The 14199-nt window shown below is 45.4% G+C and overlaps 1 protein-coding gene across 1 annotated transcript in view; it reads right to left on the reverse strand.

Annotated features, from left to right (window-relative positions):
- The window catches only part of LOC136565198 (sphingosine-1-phosphate transporter SPNS2-like), a 136740-nt gene extending 132133 nt beyond the window's left edge, over positions 1-4607 (reverse strand). Inside the window, exon 1 of the mRNA XM_066563676.1 lies at positions 4270-4607. Coding sequence (XP_066419773.1) covers positions 4270-4564 — 295 coding nt within the window. The 5' untranslated portion in view covers positions 4565-4607. The remainder of the gene's footprint in view (positions 1-4269) is intronic.
- Between the last annotated feature and the right edge of the window lie 9592 nt (positions 4608-14199).

Consider the following 14199-nt stretch of genomic DNA (forward strand, 5'->3'; position numbering starts at 1 on the left):
TAACACAAATACAGTTATTAACAAGTTGCAGACATTTAAAGGACAAAACCAGCAGACCAAAGTCTGTGACGTACTCTGTGACAGGGATGGAGATCCTCAAGGATGAACTGATACCAGCCAAGGCTCTGCCACTAAGTCCATTACCACAGGCAAATCACCAACATTCTACTACTTGGTTTCCCCTTCTGCAGTGGGATAGTGAGACTCATTTACTTTGCTGGGTAGTTCTCCAGCTTAATTAAATCGTTACCTTTAAATTAAAGCACTACAGAAATGCCAGGAAGTAGCATCTGAATTAGAAGGTGGAGGTGACACCCTAATGAAGCAAGAATATTTTCATCGTCAACAGCAGGCAGAGTAAAAGGTCACCCATGGTATAATTGTGAAACCACATTCCAAGCTTCAGAAGGCAAGATGACTTTTCCCAAAACTTCATTAAGGAAGAAGATATGTCCTAGCATCATGGGATGGCTGAAATCCTGTGCAGTTTCACAGGAAAACTGCAATGGTTTCATTATTTTTGTTTTCCCCTTGTTTGCTATCCTAATAACAGCAAAATATCACAGCTTTTGAAAGAATGCTTTCTCCACAGGCAGCTGTTATCAGTATGGTCAAAGACCCATTAAGAAAATTGCAGAGGATCATTTCCCTTCAAGTTGGTAATGCTCAGCACTGATTGAGTTTTCAATCTTTTCTTTACAAGAGCCACAGTAGCAGCACTGGCACTTTTTGTCTGGGACAGCTTTTCCCAAGTATCAGTATGTTCCAACATACTCCACACACGCTGGAAATTTCCAACTCTTTGTAAACATAAGGACCTTATTGAAATACACACTACTGCTGTGCAGGCTCTTTATTTTTAAGTACTGGAAGAAACTCATTCTGAAACATTAAGAAACAGGCCAGTCCTCAGTGGAGGCCCATTTTCATCATGTATTCCCAAAAAAGCTGCAAACTTAGTGTCAGGTGTGAAGCTGTGTATGCCCTGTATCTTGGAAACTGCACTCAAGCTCTGTCCCAGATACCAAAAAGGCACATCCCATCATAAGCTCATTTAGTCCATACTGGGAAGTCATTAAACCAAAACCAGGAAAACAGGCAGCTACTTCCTTGTGTGTTGCACTTGAAAAAACAGATTACCCAAACCCAACTCATTTTACACAATGTTTATGTTTCCAGAGTGCAAACACCAAGAAACAACACATTTGCTGTTTGCTTTGTAGCAATGCAAAAGCTTTTACTTTTAAGGGCAAGATGTGCTATAGGACAGGTCAGCCTAGTTCTTTCTATTACATAAGATGCTCTTACATTGACTGGATACATGGCACCCAGCTTCTCTGAGGCTGTGTTAGAAAACAGTGAAAGATACTCAGGAAATTACAACTGGAAATAACTCTGTATATGATTTCCCCCCCCAGTAAATAAATACATACTTGCATATACTTGTTACATATATAGATATAAAATTTTTATTTATGTTATATATATATATATATATATATATATATATATATATATATATATACACACACACACACTAAATATATACTTGCTTTTTCTTACACTTTTTGGCCAACTAAAATGATTGCAACTAAGTTCTCAAGGAAGACAGAGGATGTACTTGGAGTATTGTGCCCATACAGCTGGATACTCTGTTTGCTTATGTCTGTCTGTCTGTCAGCTGCCTGCTAATTGCTTTTGAGGCCACTGACCTACCTTTAACTAAATTTGACAGCAGGAAGAAGTCTCAAAGCTTCCAACACTTTCATTTTAAAAAAATGATTGGGTAGATGCAACTTTTATAAGACAAGAAGAGAAAGGCTAATGACAAAGGTCAACTTATTTGACATCAGAGAATCCACAGCAGGGATCACCCTGGAGACAAATCCTCAGGAACCAGTTTCCATTGGAACTGCTGCTCTTCTAACACTTGTTTCAAATAGAGCTGGAATCAGAAATTAATTCCAGTTCTCACAACATCCACTGGCCTTAGGTAAATCATAACTTCTGACGCTACTTCCCCTGCCATAACGTGGCTGGTGTTAAAATCCCTTATTACGTTGCTGCAACAATTCATATTTGAAATGCACTTTGAAGGTCTGGAGAGTTGTATTTACTAATTATTACCTGTCTTGAGACATGAGCTGCATATTCAAAGTGCTAGCTTGATTCATCTGCAAGTGCACATCACATAAGCATGTGGTATGCACTAAGACTCAAAATACAAAAGTAAAGATTACTTTTAGAGAAGACTTTATAATCAAGTCAGTTTTGAGCTCAAAACATATAATTTTTATTACCACAGCTCTTCCATTACACTGGATTTAAATTATTTCATGTTTTAGATTAGCACTTTATATAAGACCAGTTTGAAAAGTAAATACCAATTGACAGAAGACAAAAAGCCCATGCAAAGTTTGATTCTGTCCCCAAAGGGAAGTCTGATGTCTGAGATCTTAAACCTTTGATACCAAGCTGAATGTTAATAGATAAGTTCCACAGGGCAGTTGTTGAGCACAGTAATACCAGAGCTTGTCCTAGGAATACCAGCAATCACAGCACTGGGTTTGGCAATGCCACATTACAGTAAGCAGGCATTTTTATCTTCTGCTTGGTCAGGCACTTTCCAGCCTTTCCAGAAAAGAAGATGCTTTCAGTTCTTGCAGGCAGAAAAATCAGATGGCAAATGTCTTGGTGGAAGTGCTAAAGCAAATAGGTGAACTAGATGTGATTTTTTTTTTTAAGATTGCATGATGGGGGGAATAGCTTCCTAAAAAGGAAACTTGCCATGCATTAAAGGTGCTTTGTAGAAAAACTCCACTTAGAGAGGTCCCTATTTGAGGGCAAGGGAGTACACTACAATTTCCTTCAACAATAACAGGTTAACCTTCTATCTTCAAGCTTCCTTCTGTAACAGACTGACTACCAGCTGAGTACTTAATATCTTCCAATACTGGCCTTTACATTTCCTGAAGGAACAAGCCACATCTAAAAAGAAAAACAAAAAAGCCACAATGGTGCCAGCTAAATTCTCCTTCTAATCCTCCCCATCTCCTTACTCCAGACAAAATAAATACAACCTGGCCAATTTATTCTAACAACAGTGACTTAGATTTATGTCCCTTGCTCTCTATCACTGCCCTACAAACATATATTATTTTAATGTAGTATAAACAAATATTGGATTTGCTTAACACCACATTGAGTCCTAGTGATTAAAACATATATATGCATAGAGAAACATTTATACATGCACAAACCCCTTTGTAAGCTCTAAAGATAAAATTATCAGTATTGCCAAACAGAGACTATGTATTATATTCTAATGACATGAGACAGTTGATTACCAACAAGCCTACTTCATTTCTAATTAGAAAAAGTTCAGTGATGATCTTCTTCCCTGCTGTTATTGCCTGACAAGAATAAACAAGGAGTCCTCTCTAGGGATGGCACAGTAAACACCCAAACAGACATTTGCTTTGGAGCTGAGCTTCACCGTAGTAGTAAGTACTGAGGAACATAGTGGCTCACACACTACGGCTGGTCACACATCCACCAGCGCATGATTTTGAGTGTTTACCTTCAGAAAACCGAGCTTTGCAAAGTGCATTGCAGCTGCCTAGCCGCTCCTCCTGCGCCCGCTCCTGCCAGCTCTGCTGTCACCCGCTCGCTCGGGAGTTCTGCAGGGAAGGGACCCTCCTTGGCACAGGGCTGAAGGGCAGCCGGCTGCTCCAGGCTGGACGCACTCCGCAGAAACAAAGCAAAGGGGATTTGCTTCGCTGCGATTTTCACCCAAGGACACCCCGCTCGCCCGTCTCCCCCCGTGTGGCAGCAGGCTGTGTGTGTCTCTCCGGCCGCAGCTGCACCTGTCGCCCGCAGCGCTCGCCCTGTGCCGGGATCGATAACGCGTCTGCCATCACCCCGAGCCTCGCCGAGCGCCCTCCGCTCTCACCGCGCTGCGGACACCGGTCCCTCCCGAATCCCAGCGAGCACCCATTCCATTTCATCGAGCCCACACAAACAAAGGGCGCTCCTCTTATTTTCGATAAAATTCACACAAACTAGAGAACAATACCGGAGGGGCCGCACAATGGGCACCGGCCGCGCCGCATCCCTCACGCCATCCCTCCTCTCCAGCCCCGGCACGGCGGACGAGCCCCGCTGACCCGAGCCCACGACAACCCTGGGGACGGCGGCGGCTGCACCGTGCCCGTGAAGGGCTGTCCCCGGGCAGCGGGGGATGCCCTCACAGCCGCGGGGTGCGCTCACCTGCCACGGTGTACCGGTCCAGGTAGTTGAGCACGTTGCCCACACTGAGGATGCCGGCGGCCGCTACCCGGGCCCGGCCGAGGGTCGGCGCCTTGCGGAGGGCGGCGGGGCGGTCGGGGTGCTTGCCGGCCGCCGGGGGGTTCATCCTGCCCGACAGGGTCTGCACCTCGCCCTCGGCACCCCGGCCGCAGCAGCCCCGCTCGCCGTCCTCCTCCTCCTCCTCGTCGCCAGCTCGGAGCCGCCCGCCGCAGACCGGGCTGCTGCCGGAGGAGCCGTCGCTTTCCAGGCACATCATGGGCTGCGGGAGGGAATCTCGGCGTGCGGGAGCCCGGGCGGGGAGACCGATGGACGGACGGACAGACGGACAGAGAGAGCGAGCGGAGCGCGCTCAGCGCCGCATCCCGCGGTCGCCCCGAGCCTGCCCGGGACAGGCCGGTTCTGACAGCCCGGGCGGGGCCGGGGCCGGCGGGGCGGGGGCCGGGGGAGGCTCCGCCCCTGCCCTGCGCCCCGCCCCGCCGGCCGTGCGCGCCCCGCCCCAGCGGCCCCGAGGGGTCCGTGCGGCCGGCCCGGGGCGGCGCAGTAGGGCGGCGCCTCAGCCGCCCTTGAACCGGCCCGAACCAGTGCCCCCTCAGCTGTGCTCTGTACCGGCCCTTCAGCCGTCCAGGGACTAGTCCGTAGGGGTGTCCCCTCAGCCCGCCTCGGGGCGCCTCCTCATCCCTCCTCAGACCGGCCCTGAGGGGTCCGTCAGCCGCTTCAGGTCGGCACCTCATCTGTTTTCAATGTGGCCCTCAGGGTGTCCCTCCAGCCCTGAGGGAATCCCTCAGCCCAGCCAGGAGCGGGTTCTCCCTCAGCCCACCTCAGACTGAGGCGGTTCCTCAGAAAGCTCAGCTCGGCCCTGAGGGGATCCCCCTCAGCCCAGCCCTGCCCGGGCATGAGGAGGTTTTCCCTCTGTCCGCCTGAGGTGATCCCTCAGCCCAGCTGTGAGGGGATTCTCCCTCAGCCGTGCCCGGGCATGAGGAGGTTTTCCCTCTGTCCGCCTGAGGTGATCCCTCAGCCCAGCTGTGAGGGATTCTCCCTCAGCCGTGCCCGGGCATGAGGAGGTTTTCCCTCTGTCCGCCTCAGGTGATCCCTCAGCCCGGCTGTGAGGGATTCTCCCTCAGCTCACCTCAGCCCGGGAGAGGCCGGGTCTTACCTACCCAGCATCACCAGAGCATTGGGTCATGTAATGAATTTCCTTTATCTGCCTTTGTTATTCTTCAGCACTGCACAACGAGCTTCAAACACACGGGTGGGTGGAAGCGTGGAGGTAGCTGGAAGAAAAACGAACCCACCAAACAAAACCAATGGCTCAAGCATACCGGCTTGTACCCAACAATGAACTCCACGGGGGTTGTGCGGGCCCACCCTCAGATGTGGATTTTAAAAATAAATCTGTCCAAAAGTTCTCCTTGCTTATCATGAGTGCCCAGAGCTGTTTCCTGGGCAGGGAAGGGACAGTGCCATGCAGGGCGAGGGCTTGCTGGGATGTGCCACAGACCTCACAACTTCCTGCTTGGCCCCAGATGATTTTCCTATTCCACAAAAGTAGCTTCAGGAACAACACACATCTTCAAAGGAAGTAAAATTGCTCTGGAGTTCCCCCCACTGCAAACAGTTCCATCCCGCTCCCTATAAAGTTCCACCTTTGAGCTAAGAACGGCCAAGAAACATTTCATTTCAAAAGGAGAATCTTCAAAGACATAAAAGTGTTCACAAGCAGAGTGGCTCCAGCCTGTCATACCTGTCATAAAACTACAAAAGGTAACTAAAACCAGAGAAATAAAAAGGCTGCTGGAGAACCAACACATGTCCAAAACCAGCATGTTACAATTTCAGATTTCTCTCCGTTTGTTGATATTACCTAAGAAAATGTGTTGTGATTAAAGTCTTTGTCTCTCGGGTATTTAAAGAAATCCCCCCTGCCTTTCCCTGAGGAACACAGAGCTGCTTGCAGCACAACCCGTGTGTGTGTGTGTGCTCAGCATACCTGGCTGTGTCACACCCTGCCCACCAATGACACCAGATTCAGACTATGCCAGAAATCTGGGGAGATACCACCAACGTAACCCTCAGGATGCTACCAGAGAAAAGGGCACTTTTTGGTGAGTCACCTGCAATTCAGGGCTGTTTGTGCAACGCCGCTGAGGACAGGAGCAAACACCATTTCCGGTGATAGGTGACACTCCCAGACTGTGAGAGGTGACAATGCAGACCATTGGGAATGGGTCTGCACAGATGTTCCAGAGTTCATTCCCAAAACAGAAACAACATATCAGGTTTAATGAAAATGTTCAGGTTGACTTATTGAAGTCTAGGGGATCATTTTTTGCTCCATAGCAGCATCTGCAGTTCAGATGTATATGGGAACAGTTACATTGACAAAAGTGCTTATTCATGCCCCCACTAATTTCAGAATTCTAGTGGTGTACCTAATTTGGTTAAGTCACGGTGCTCACATGTTATATAGCCCAAAAGGAAACACAAAAACAAACCAACCAAAACCAACAGAAAATGGTAGAACTGAAAAGAAGAAAAAGAAAGAAAAAAAGGAAAAGGAAGAAAATAAGAAAAAGGAAAAAAGAAATGAAATGGCTTCACAAGGACCACTTGGCTTGCTCAGCAGTGGAGGCAAAACTCATGGTTTTTTTAACTTATCTGGCACTAAACACAGCTGAAGTGCCACTTCAAGGAGTCCCACAGAGAGCAGCCAAAGGGTCCAGGAGCCCTCAGATACAAATGGTCTGCTCCACAGTCTATTCTACTCTCTGCTATTAGACTCTCACAGTCTATTTTCTCACTGCTTGGTCTACCCCAGGCTCTGCACACAGAAAACAATGTTCAGAAAATGTCAATGAGATTAAAAGGTAGGGTAAAATTAAAGACCTTAGTATCTTGAGTCAGATGGTTCTCCTGAAAGCAGCTAAGAAAGCACAGTTTTCTTAAGGAACAGGTGTTAATTTCATTTTTTCTTTTCATTTAACCAGTATCAAGCACACAAACACAGCTAACACGGGAGCCATGGTGGCTTAATGCACATTAGAATAACTGCCTAAAAAGACTAGGGAGTGACTTCTCCAAATCTACTCAATCCAGCAATTCCCCAAGAAATGAAAAAATCATCCCAAACACCAAATTACTATTAAAGCTCAACATATTTGTTCCAAAGACTAGGCAGACTTCTGCTGGCCATTGAACATGCAGCAGTGCAGGACCAAGCTGAAGGAGCATGGAAGAGCATCCTTTTATTCCTGATGTAGGGAGAAGTTTCAGCTCAGAGACAACCACAGATACAGCACAAAGACATTGGTTGGGCAGTGAGTTATGTGGACATACAGGGTCCTGCAGCCAACCCTAACACCTTCAACTGTTCATGGAGAACTCACAGACAAACAGAGACGATGCCAGTGCATCCATGTCATGAGATTTATGTAAAGAGAAAGCAGAGGGAATGCTGGAAAAAGTGTAATAGAATGGTCTTTACTGGCAGGATGAATCATATAACTGAGCTGCTTTTAAGAGGAACAGCACAGATTCTAGCTCAGAGACATTGCTGGGCTTGACTGTTAAGGGTATTGAGAGGCAGGTTGATTACACTGTGCAAGTTCTAACATGGGGAGAAAAACACCAGTTTTAAGAGCTTTAATCAAGGGGGAAAAGGCATAGCAGGAACCAGAACAATGCTGAGAGCTGGAGTTAGAAAAATTCTAATGAATCATCTGGTTCATATTTGTTACAGAGTGATTATTCTCTGGAACAAAATACTAAAGGAGTGTATTCTCTATCCCTTTCTGTCCTCTGATCCAGGTTTGATTGCCTTTCTGGAAAGTGCATTATTGAATTCAAGATGAGCTCTTGCACTCCCTGCAGAGAGAATGAGCTGTAATTTGATGATACAGGAGATCAGGCTAGGTGGGTTGAAGTCCTAGCCCTGAAGATACCAGTTCTCACTCTGCTTACCAAGCACACATTTTCTGCACCTACCTCAGTCATTAGATTGATCTGAGCACAGCCCTAGGAAAGCACATGACAACAACCCAGTCTTGAAATGGTGACTGCACAACAGCAGTGTCCACATAGCCCAGGTGACAAAGATGGACAGCATCCTCCTGGTACTGGGCATACTTTGTTTGGTCTAAAAGCTAGGAGTCTCCTTCATCCTGGGACCACTACCAAGAGGTATGTGGATACATTGAAAAGCAAGCCTGAGCTCAGCTAGCTCATCTTCCAGCTTCTTCCACATTAGGCATGTCATCCCTGCTTCAGAATGAGCCCTGGCCAGTTCCTGTAGAATCAAGGGAATTTAGTAGGACTGGTAGAATTAGCAGCCTTCCTGGTCTCTGAGAGCCCCTCAGCCCAAACCCCATCCCTGTCTGGTGCCAGTGCCACAAACACAATGTTTGGGTGAGACCAAAGCAAACCAGGCCCGAGTCCTGTGCTCAGGGAACTTGGAGGCTGAATACTCTGTGAGGAACAAACAGACTCACTTGTCAGTAGCCCTGCTCTCTCCCTGGGAAGTTAACAGAGTGTATCCCTTCAGGGATTATTTTCTTCCTTTCAGTATTTTGTTAGTATCGTAAAAGCTTGAAAATGTTTATTTTAGTTTATCCTGGTCTGCGCTTATTGATTTTTCCTCATCTCCAGAGTTCTAGAGAGGGTCAGTATGAGCAGAAGTGCTTCTGTTTGACAACAGAACTTGTCTTTGAGGAAACAAACCCACATTTGCCAGTGCACCAATATTAACTTCAGTGACATAGTCGAGCAGCTGACCCAGGGGCTGTTCCTGGCCTGCAGGAAGGTTATGAGCAGACTCCCACCTTCTGTCCCAAGGGAACATGGCTGTTTGCAAAGAAGGATGGGGAGCTGGACCACCTGTGGAAGGAAAACCCAGATGATTGATAAGCAGGCTGGACCTTACCTAGTTTAAGCAGTTACTGGAGGCTGAGGAACTGGACCATCACGAGAACATCACATTGCACTTTTGGAAGTAATGGAAATTTGCCTAGCTTGTTTCAAATCCAGTTTTCTTCTTCAGTTAGTAAAAATCTTGGGAAAAACATCCTCGCTTTTTTGTCTTCAGAAAGTCACAACAATCTCTAAACCAGCACTGTCAAAGGGCTGGAGTCTCCCTGAAGTAATGCTTTGCCAAAATGTACACCAGTGTAGCCCCTACCATTATCAGGAGCAGTGACTGCATACAAGAGTCTGACATGTTCAACTGTAAATAATTATGCCTCAATGCTATTATTGTCCTTTTCCTGTTTTGCTTTATCTGATTCAAAATCAGGACTCAAACACAGACACACAGAGACACACAGCTTCTCACTTAAGAAAAATAGAGTCACACAGAATACCACCCTACAGGATCACAAACCCCAGATTTTGGGTTATCCAGATATGAGCCTCAAACTGATGAAATTCTGTGAAAAGTCATATCATCAGGTGGTCATCCAGGCTGTGAGGGCAAAACACAGGACAATGACACAACTGTCTGTAGCACTGTGCATTCTTGGGCTTCAAACAGATTGCAGCTCTGCAGAACAAGAATCACAACCCTGCAATTACACACCTGCATTCCCATTATGCCCATGGTTATACCATGGCTTCTTTTTTCTTCACAAATTTCTCAGCTGAATTAACCTGTGTTACTGACACTTGATATTACACAGTAGCATTTACAAGCTCAGAGGTTTCTTGTGAGATGCTGCACCAGGGGGACGTGACAAGGATCAAACAGCTCTCCCAAGGTAGTGAAGGGGGACATACATTAGCACACATCTCCATGTTTTCCAGCAGTCACTATCTCAGACAGGCTCTGTACTCTAAACCACCTCTGGAGACCATCCTCTGGATCTTATTTAATGCATTCAATGCTCATTGATGTGAATAACCTTCTGGTCATTATCCATTTCCCTCCATCCACATCTCACACATCTCACTGAGGAGAGCTCTGGACACTGACCATGGCATCTCCAGAATAATTTCATTAAACAAAGAAGATACAAACAGTGCCCCAAGATGCGCAAAAGTTTTAAAATCTCCCAGAAGCCAAATGAGACTTAATATTGAAAGTGTAGCAGTGTTTTATTTCATTGAATTCAACAGAAACATGGAGGCAAAACAGCGAATCAAAAGAAAAATCCATGAACAGAAGCTGGCATCCCCAGGCCCAGTTCTTTTCTGATCCTCACATTGTTGTGCCTGAAAAGATAAATTGGATGCAGAAGAAGCTGTATTTCCATGAAAACATTTAGCTTCTGAAACAATACAAGCAGCTGCTCTCACCCTCCACTACGATCCTACATAAATGCTGGAATATTTGTTTGTGACTTTTTCAGTTACAACATTTGTATAATGTTCCAGGCTGCCTTGCATAGAATAGCTCATGCCAACCAAAACCAAATTAAAAGGAAAAAAACCAAAAAAGCCCCACACAAAAAAAACAAACACTCCAAACAACCCTGTTCTCTCCACTCCCAGAGGCAGTTGGTACAGAAGGCAGACACTGCCACTGCCCTTTGTGATGTCTTAGTAAATGGCCTTTGATGTTCAGATTTGTTGAGTGCCACGATCCATTTCTAGAAGTCCTTGCCTTCATTATCCTCAGAGGAATCCTAATGCTCCAAATAAATGGAGTTTGTGGTGTCACCTCAAGTCCCAGCAGGGACTACAATTACTAGTGTGCCACATTTTTGGCAAGTTCTGTTCCGTTTGGATGAAGGATGTAGACTCTGAACTTCTGCCGCTGCCCACTGGAGCAGTTGGATTCTGCAGATGATAAGATGTATCTTTGCCTTTAGCCCCACTTCTCAGAACTGCCAAATACTTGAGGTCTGATTTACTGGTATTTAAGAACCCAGTGTGGAATGGATAGCTACAGAAATAGCATTCTTGCACTACCCCAGCATTTTAGGAAGAGACTGCCAGATCCATGTGGGAGCAGAGGAATCCTAAAACAATAAGGACAGACCCAGCAGTTACCAATTCATAAACAGCTTCCTGGCATCTTACAGAAGGGTTCAAGCCATGAGAAGGGGATGCAAAAACATTAACAGAAATGGTTCCATTCTTTGCTTTTCCCACGTGAGGACAGGTAAAAGATGCAGTCACAGAGCATGGAACAGGCTGGAACTGTACAGCTCTAACTGTGTGGTTTACTCATTCAAGTTGACTTAACTAATTTCAAGACCAAATATCCTCAAGCAACTTGGAAAATTCTGGATTAATCCTAGCAGCTTGAAATAGGACTGAGCATCCATTGCCCCAGACATTGTCATGAAAATTGCAAGCCCAGTGCCAAAACATCACGTGCTTTATGTTAGTACATCATCAGGGTCACTTGAATTTATAGGGTTCTAAGCACACAAGCATTTTCAGTTAAACAAAATACATCTAGAACCTCATCACCCAAAGGGTCAATCTGAGCTTTCTGAAGAGGGGTTTATTTTATATCACACTTAGTAATTTTCATGCCTTTTCAGCACTTACAGTGAAGCCATTCGGTTTACAATAGGGTATTGGGAATGCAGCCTTCTAGACTACCAGCAGTTACATCCTGGGACTCAATGGCTGCCTACAATTCTGTGGGACAGGATCTGACAACCAGGTAGAGGGGATGGAAGGAACCAGCAGCTGTTCCTAGTGGTTCTACACTTAGTTCAGCAGTTTCAAACTCTGAAATCCTCACTGGGGACTGATTCACTTGATCAAACAGAACAGAACATGCAGGGGTTTCTTCACTGGTGTGTTGCCCTGCCCAGCTTGTAAAGAGATCAAGAACATCTGCAAAGAACTCTTTGTGTATCACAGCAAATTCTATACCATGAGCATTAAAATTAAAAAAAAAAAAAAAAAAAGAAAAGAAAGAAAATGAAAGGCAGTTGTTCTTCAAAGCCAAAGTGCTACTCCAAATTTAGAAAGCTGAGCTAGGTAGCAGTGGCTGCAGGTACTAGTGAGGTGCTTTGAAGGGATCACAGTTTGAATGTAGCCAGGATCAAGGCATTTAAGAGCAATTTGAGAAAGAACATCCAAATTATTCTCGGATCATTCATGTCTTAAAAGGAAAGAGGAAGTGCACTGTCTAGGTAAAGTAGCATAGGGTAAGGGGTAGGTACACTTGAACTTACCTCTTATAGAATGGAGAGATAAGGGAAAGAAAAAAAATTAGATACTAAGTAAAGGGATGTGTGCTGCCAATTACAAAGTTACCTGCAACTCTGGATATTATTAGCAGTTTCTATTTCTTAGTGCAAGTAATCCTGTATCCTAATGAGAAAAGCTTTAAATTAGGCTTCATTTTTGACCCCAGAGGGAAGTGACCACAGAACCAAATGTTGGTTGTGACTGGTGTAGGTGTGCTTTCACTTGGGTCATCTTTCCTGTATGCAGACAGAATACAGCCACTGAGTGCTTGGTGTTTTAACAGGGACTGTTTCACAAAGCTGAAACAATCAGGAGTCCAAGTGGTCAAGGGAAGGGTTAGACAACAGTGGCAGAATATAAAGCCACCTACTGAGAAAGAGGCTACAAAAAACACTATTACCACAGAAGGGACAAATTTTGATAACTTGAATATAAAAATAAAACAAATTGATAACAAAACAAAGGACACCGAATATTCTGTAAGCAATATTTTTGTTTTCCAGTCAGTTTTAACATAAGAGCAGTGCTGACAGCATACTGCCGCCTCATTAGCTAATGGGATAGAGCTGTCAGCAGTAGGCCAGGCTGCAGGCTGAAGCTAAGGAGGCCTAGACAGAACTTTACAGGCTGTAAAAAAAGCTGGATGAGGGTGCTCTGATCTGCTGACACAGGACTTGCTGATAACTGTTCACAGAGAGAACTTCTAGGAACCTGGAAGGATACTCATGTTGTGCCAACATTTTAAACAGAAATGCTGGTCTGCCAGCCAGGCATCAGTCCTGAGTAAAATTAAAAAGGGCTGACTTGATTAATAGAAAAACAGGGGGGATCATATAATTAGTACCAACAAACAAGTGTTTATCAGAAGGTAGAATTTGCTAAATGAATCCGATTTTTATTTTAAATGGATTAAAAGTTTCCTTGCCTGTTGAAAGGTATCAGTGTCACTGGACTGGACTCTTGGACACTTCACTGATATTATGTGACATGCTGATCAGGGAACTATGGCAGCTGAGATTTACCATGACACATTAAATGAATTAAACATGGCTCTATAACACATCACACAACAGAACTGGGGATATTTTACTGGCTATACAACAAGTCACACAACAGAAATGGGGATATTTTACTAAGTGTGATTCTGAAGGAGTTCCTCAGGGATTTCAGCTCTGTTTTCTTTAATATATTGTTAGCAACAAGTGAGGACACAATCAACAACCCCATCCTAATGCTACAGCTTTTAGTAAATGAGGACAGCAGAGCTCACTGCTGGAGTGATGCGGGTTGCTTGGCAAGTTGGAATGTTTTAGTGTCTAAGAACATAGACCTGAGTCTTACAGCCAAAGGAGCTTGCTTTGGAGGGCAGTCCCTTTGGAAGGGTGGTTAGGCTGACAGCAAGAAGCCCAAACTTCAGGAGTTGCCAGCACAGAGCTGTAGGGAAAGGGGCTCTCAGCACTGGGACAGGCAGCGAGTGCTGTCACTGCTCCATTGCAGAGTCACATCTACCCCAGACACAGCAAGTGCAGCTTTGTTGACTGCCACTCAGGAAGGCTGTTGATAAACAGAAGAGCACTCAGGAAACAGCTGCAAGAAAGATGAAGGGGCTGGGAATGATGTTTGATAACAACAGATTCAAGAAGCACACATGGGTTTGGAGTTTAGGCCAACGGCTGATTTGAACAGGGTTGTGTTCATGTACATAGGAAGACCAATTCAATTGTTACAGTTGTCTGTGTGACAAAACTGTAA

The sequence above is a fragment of the Molothrus aeneus genome, chromosome 20 (assembly GCF_037042795.1).
Source record: "Molothrus aeneus isolate 106 chromosome 20, BPBGC_Maene_1.0, whole genome shotgun sequence".
Taxonomy (NCBI): Eukaryota; Metazoa; Chordata; class Aves; order Passeriformes; family Icteridae; genus Molothrus; species Molothrus aeneus.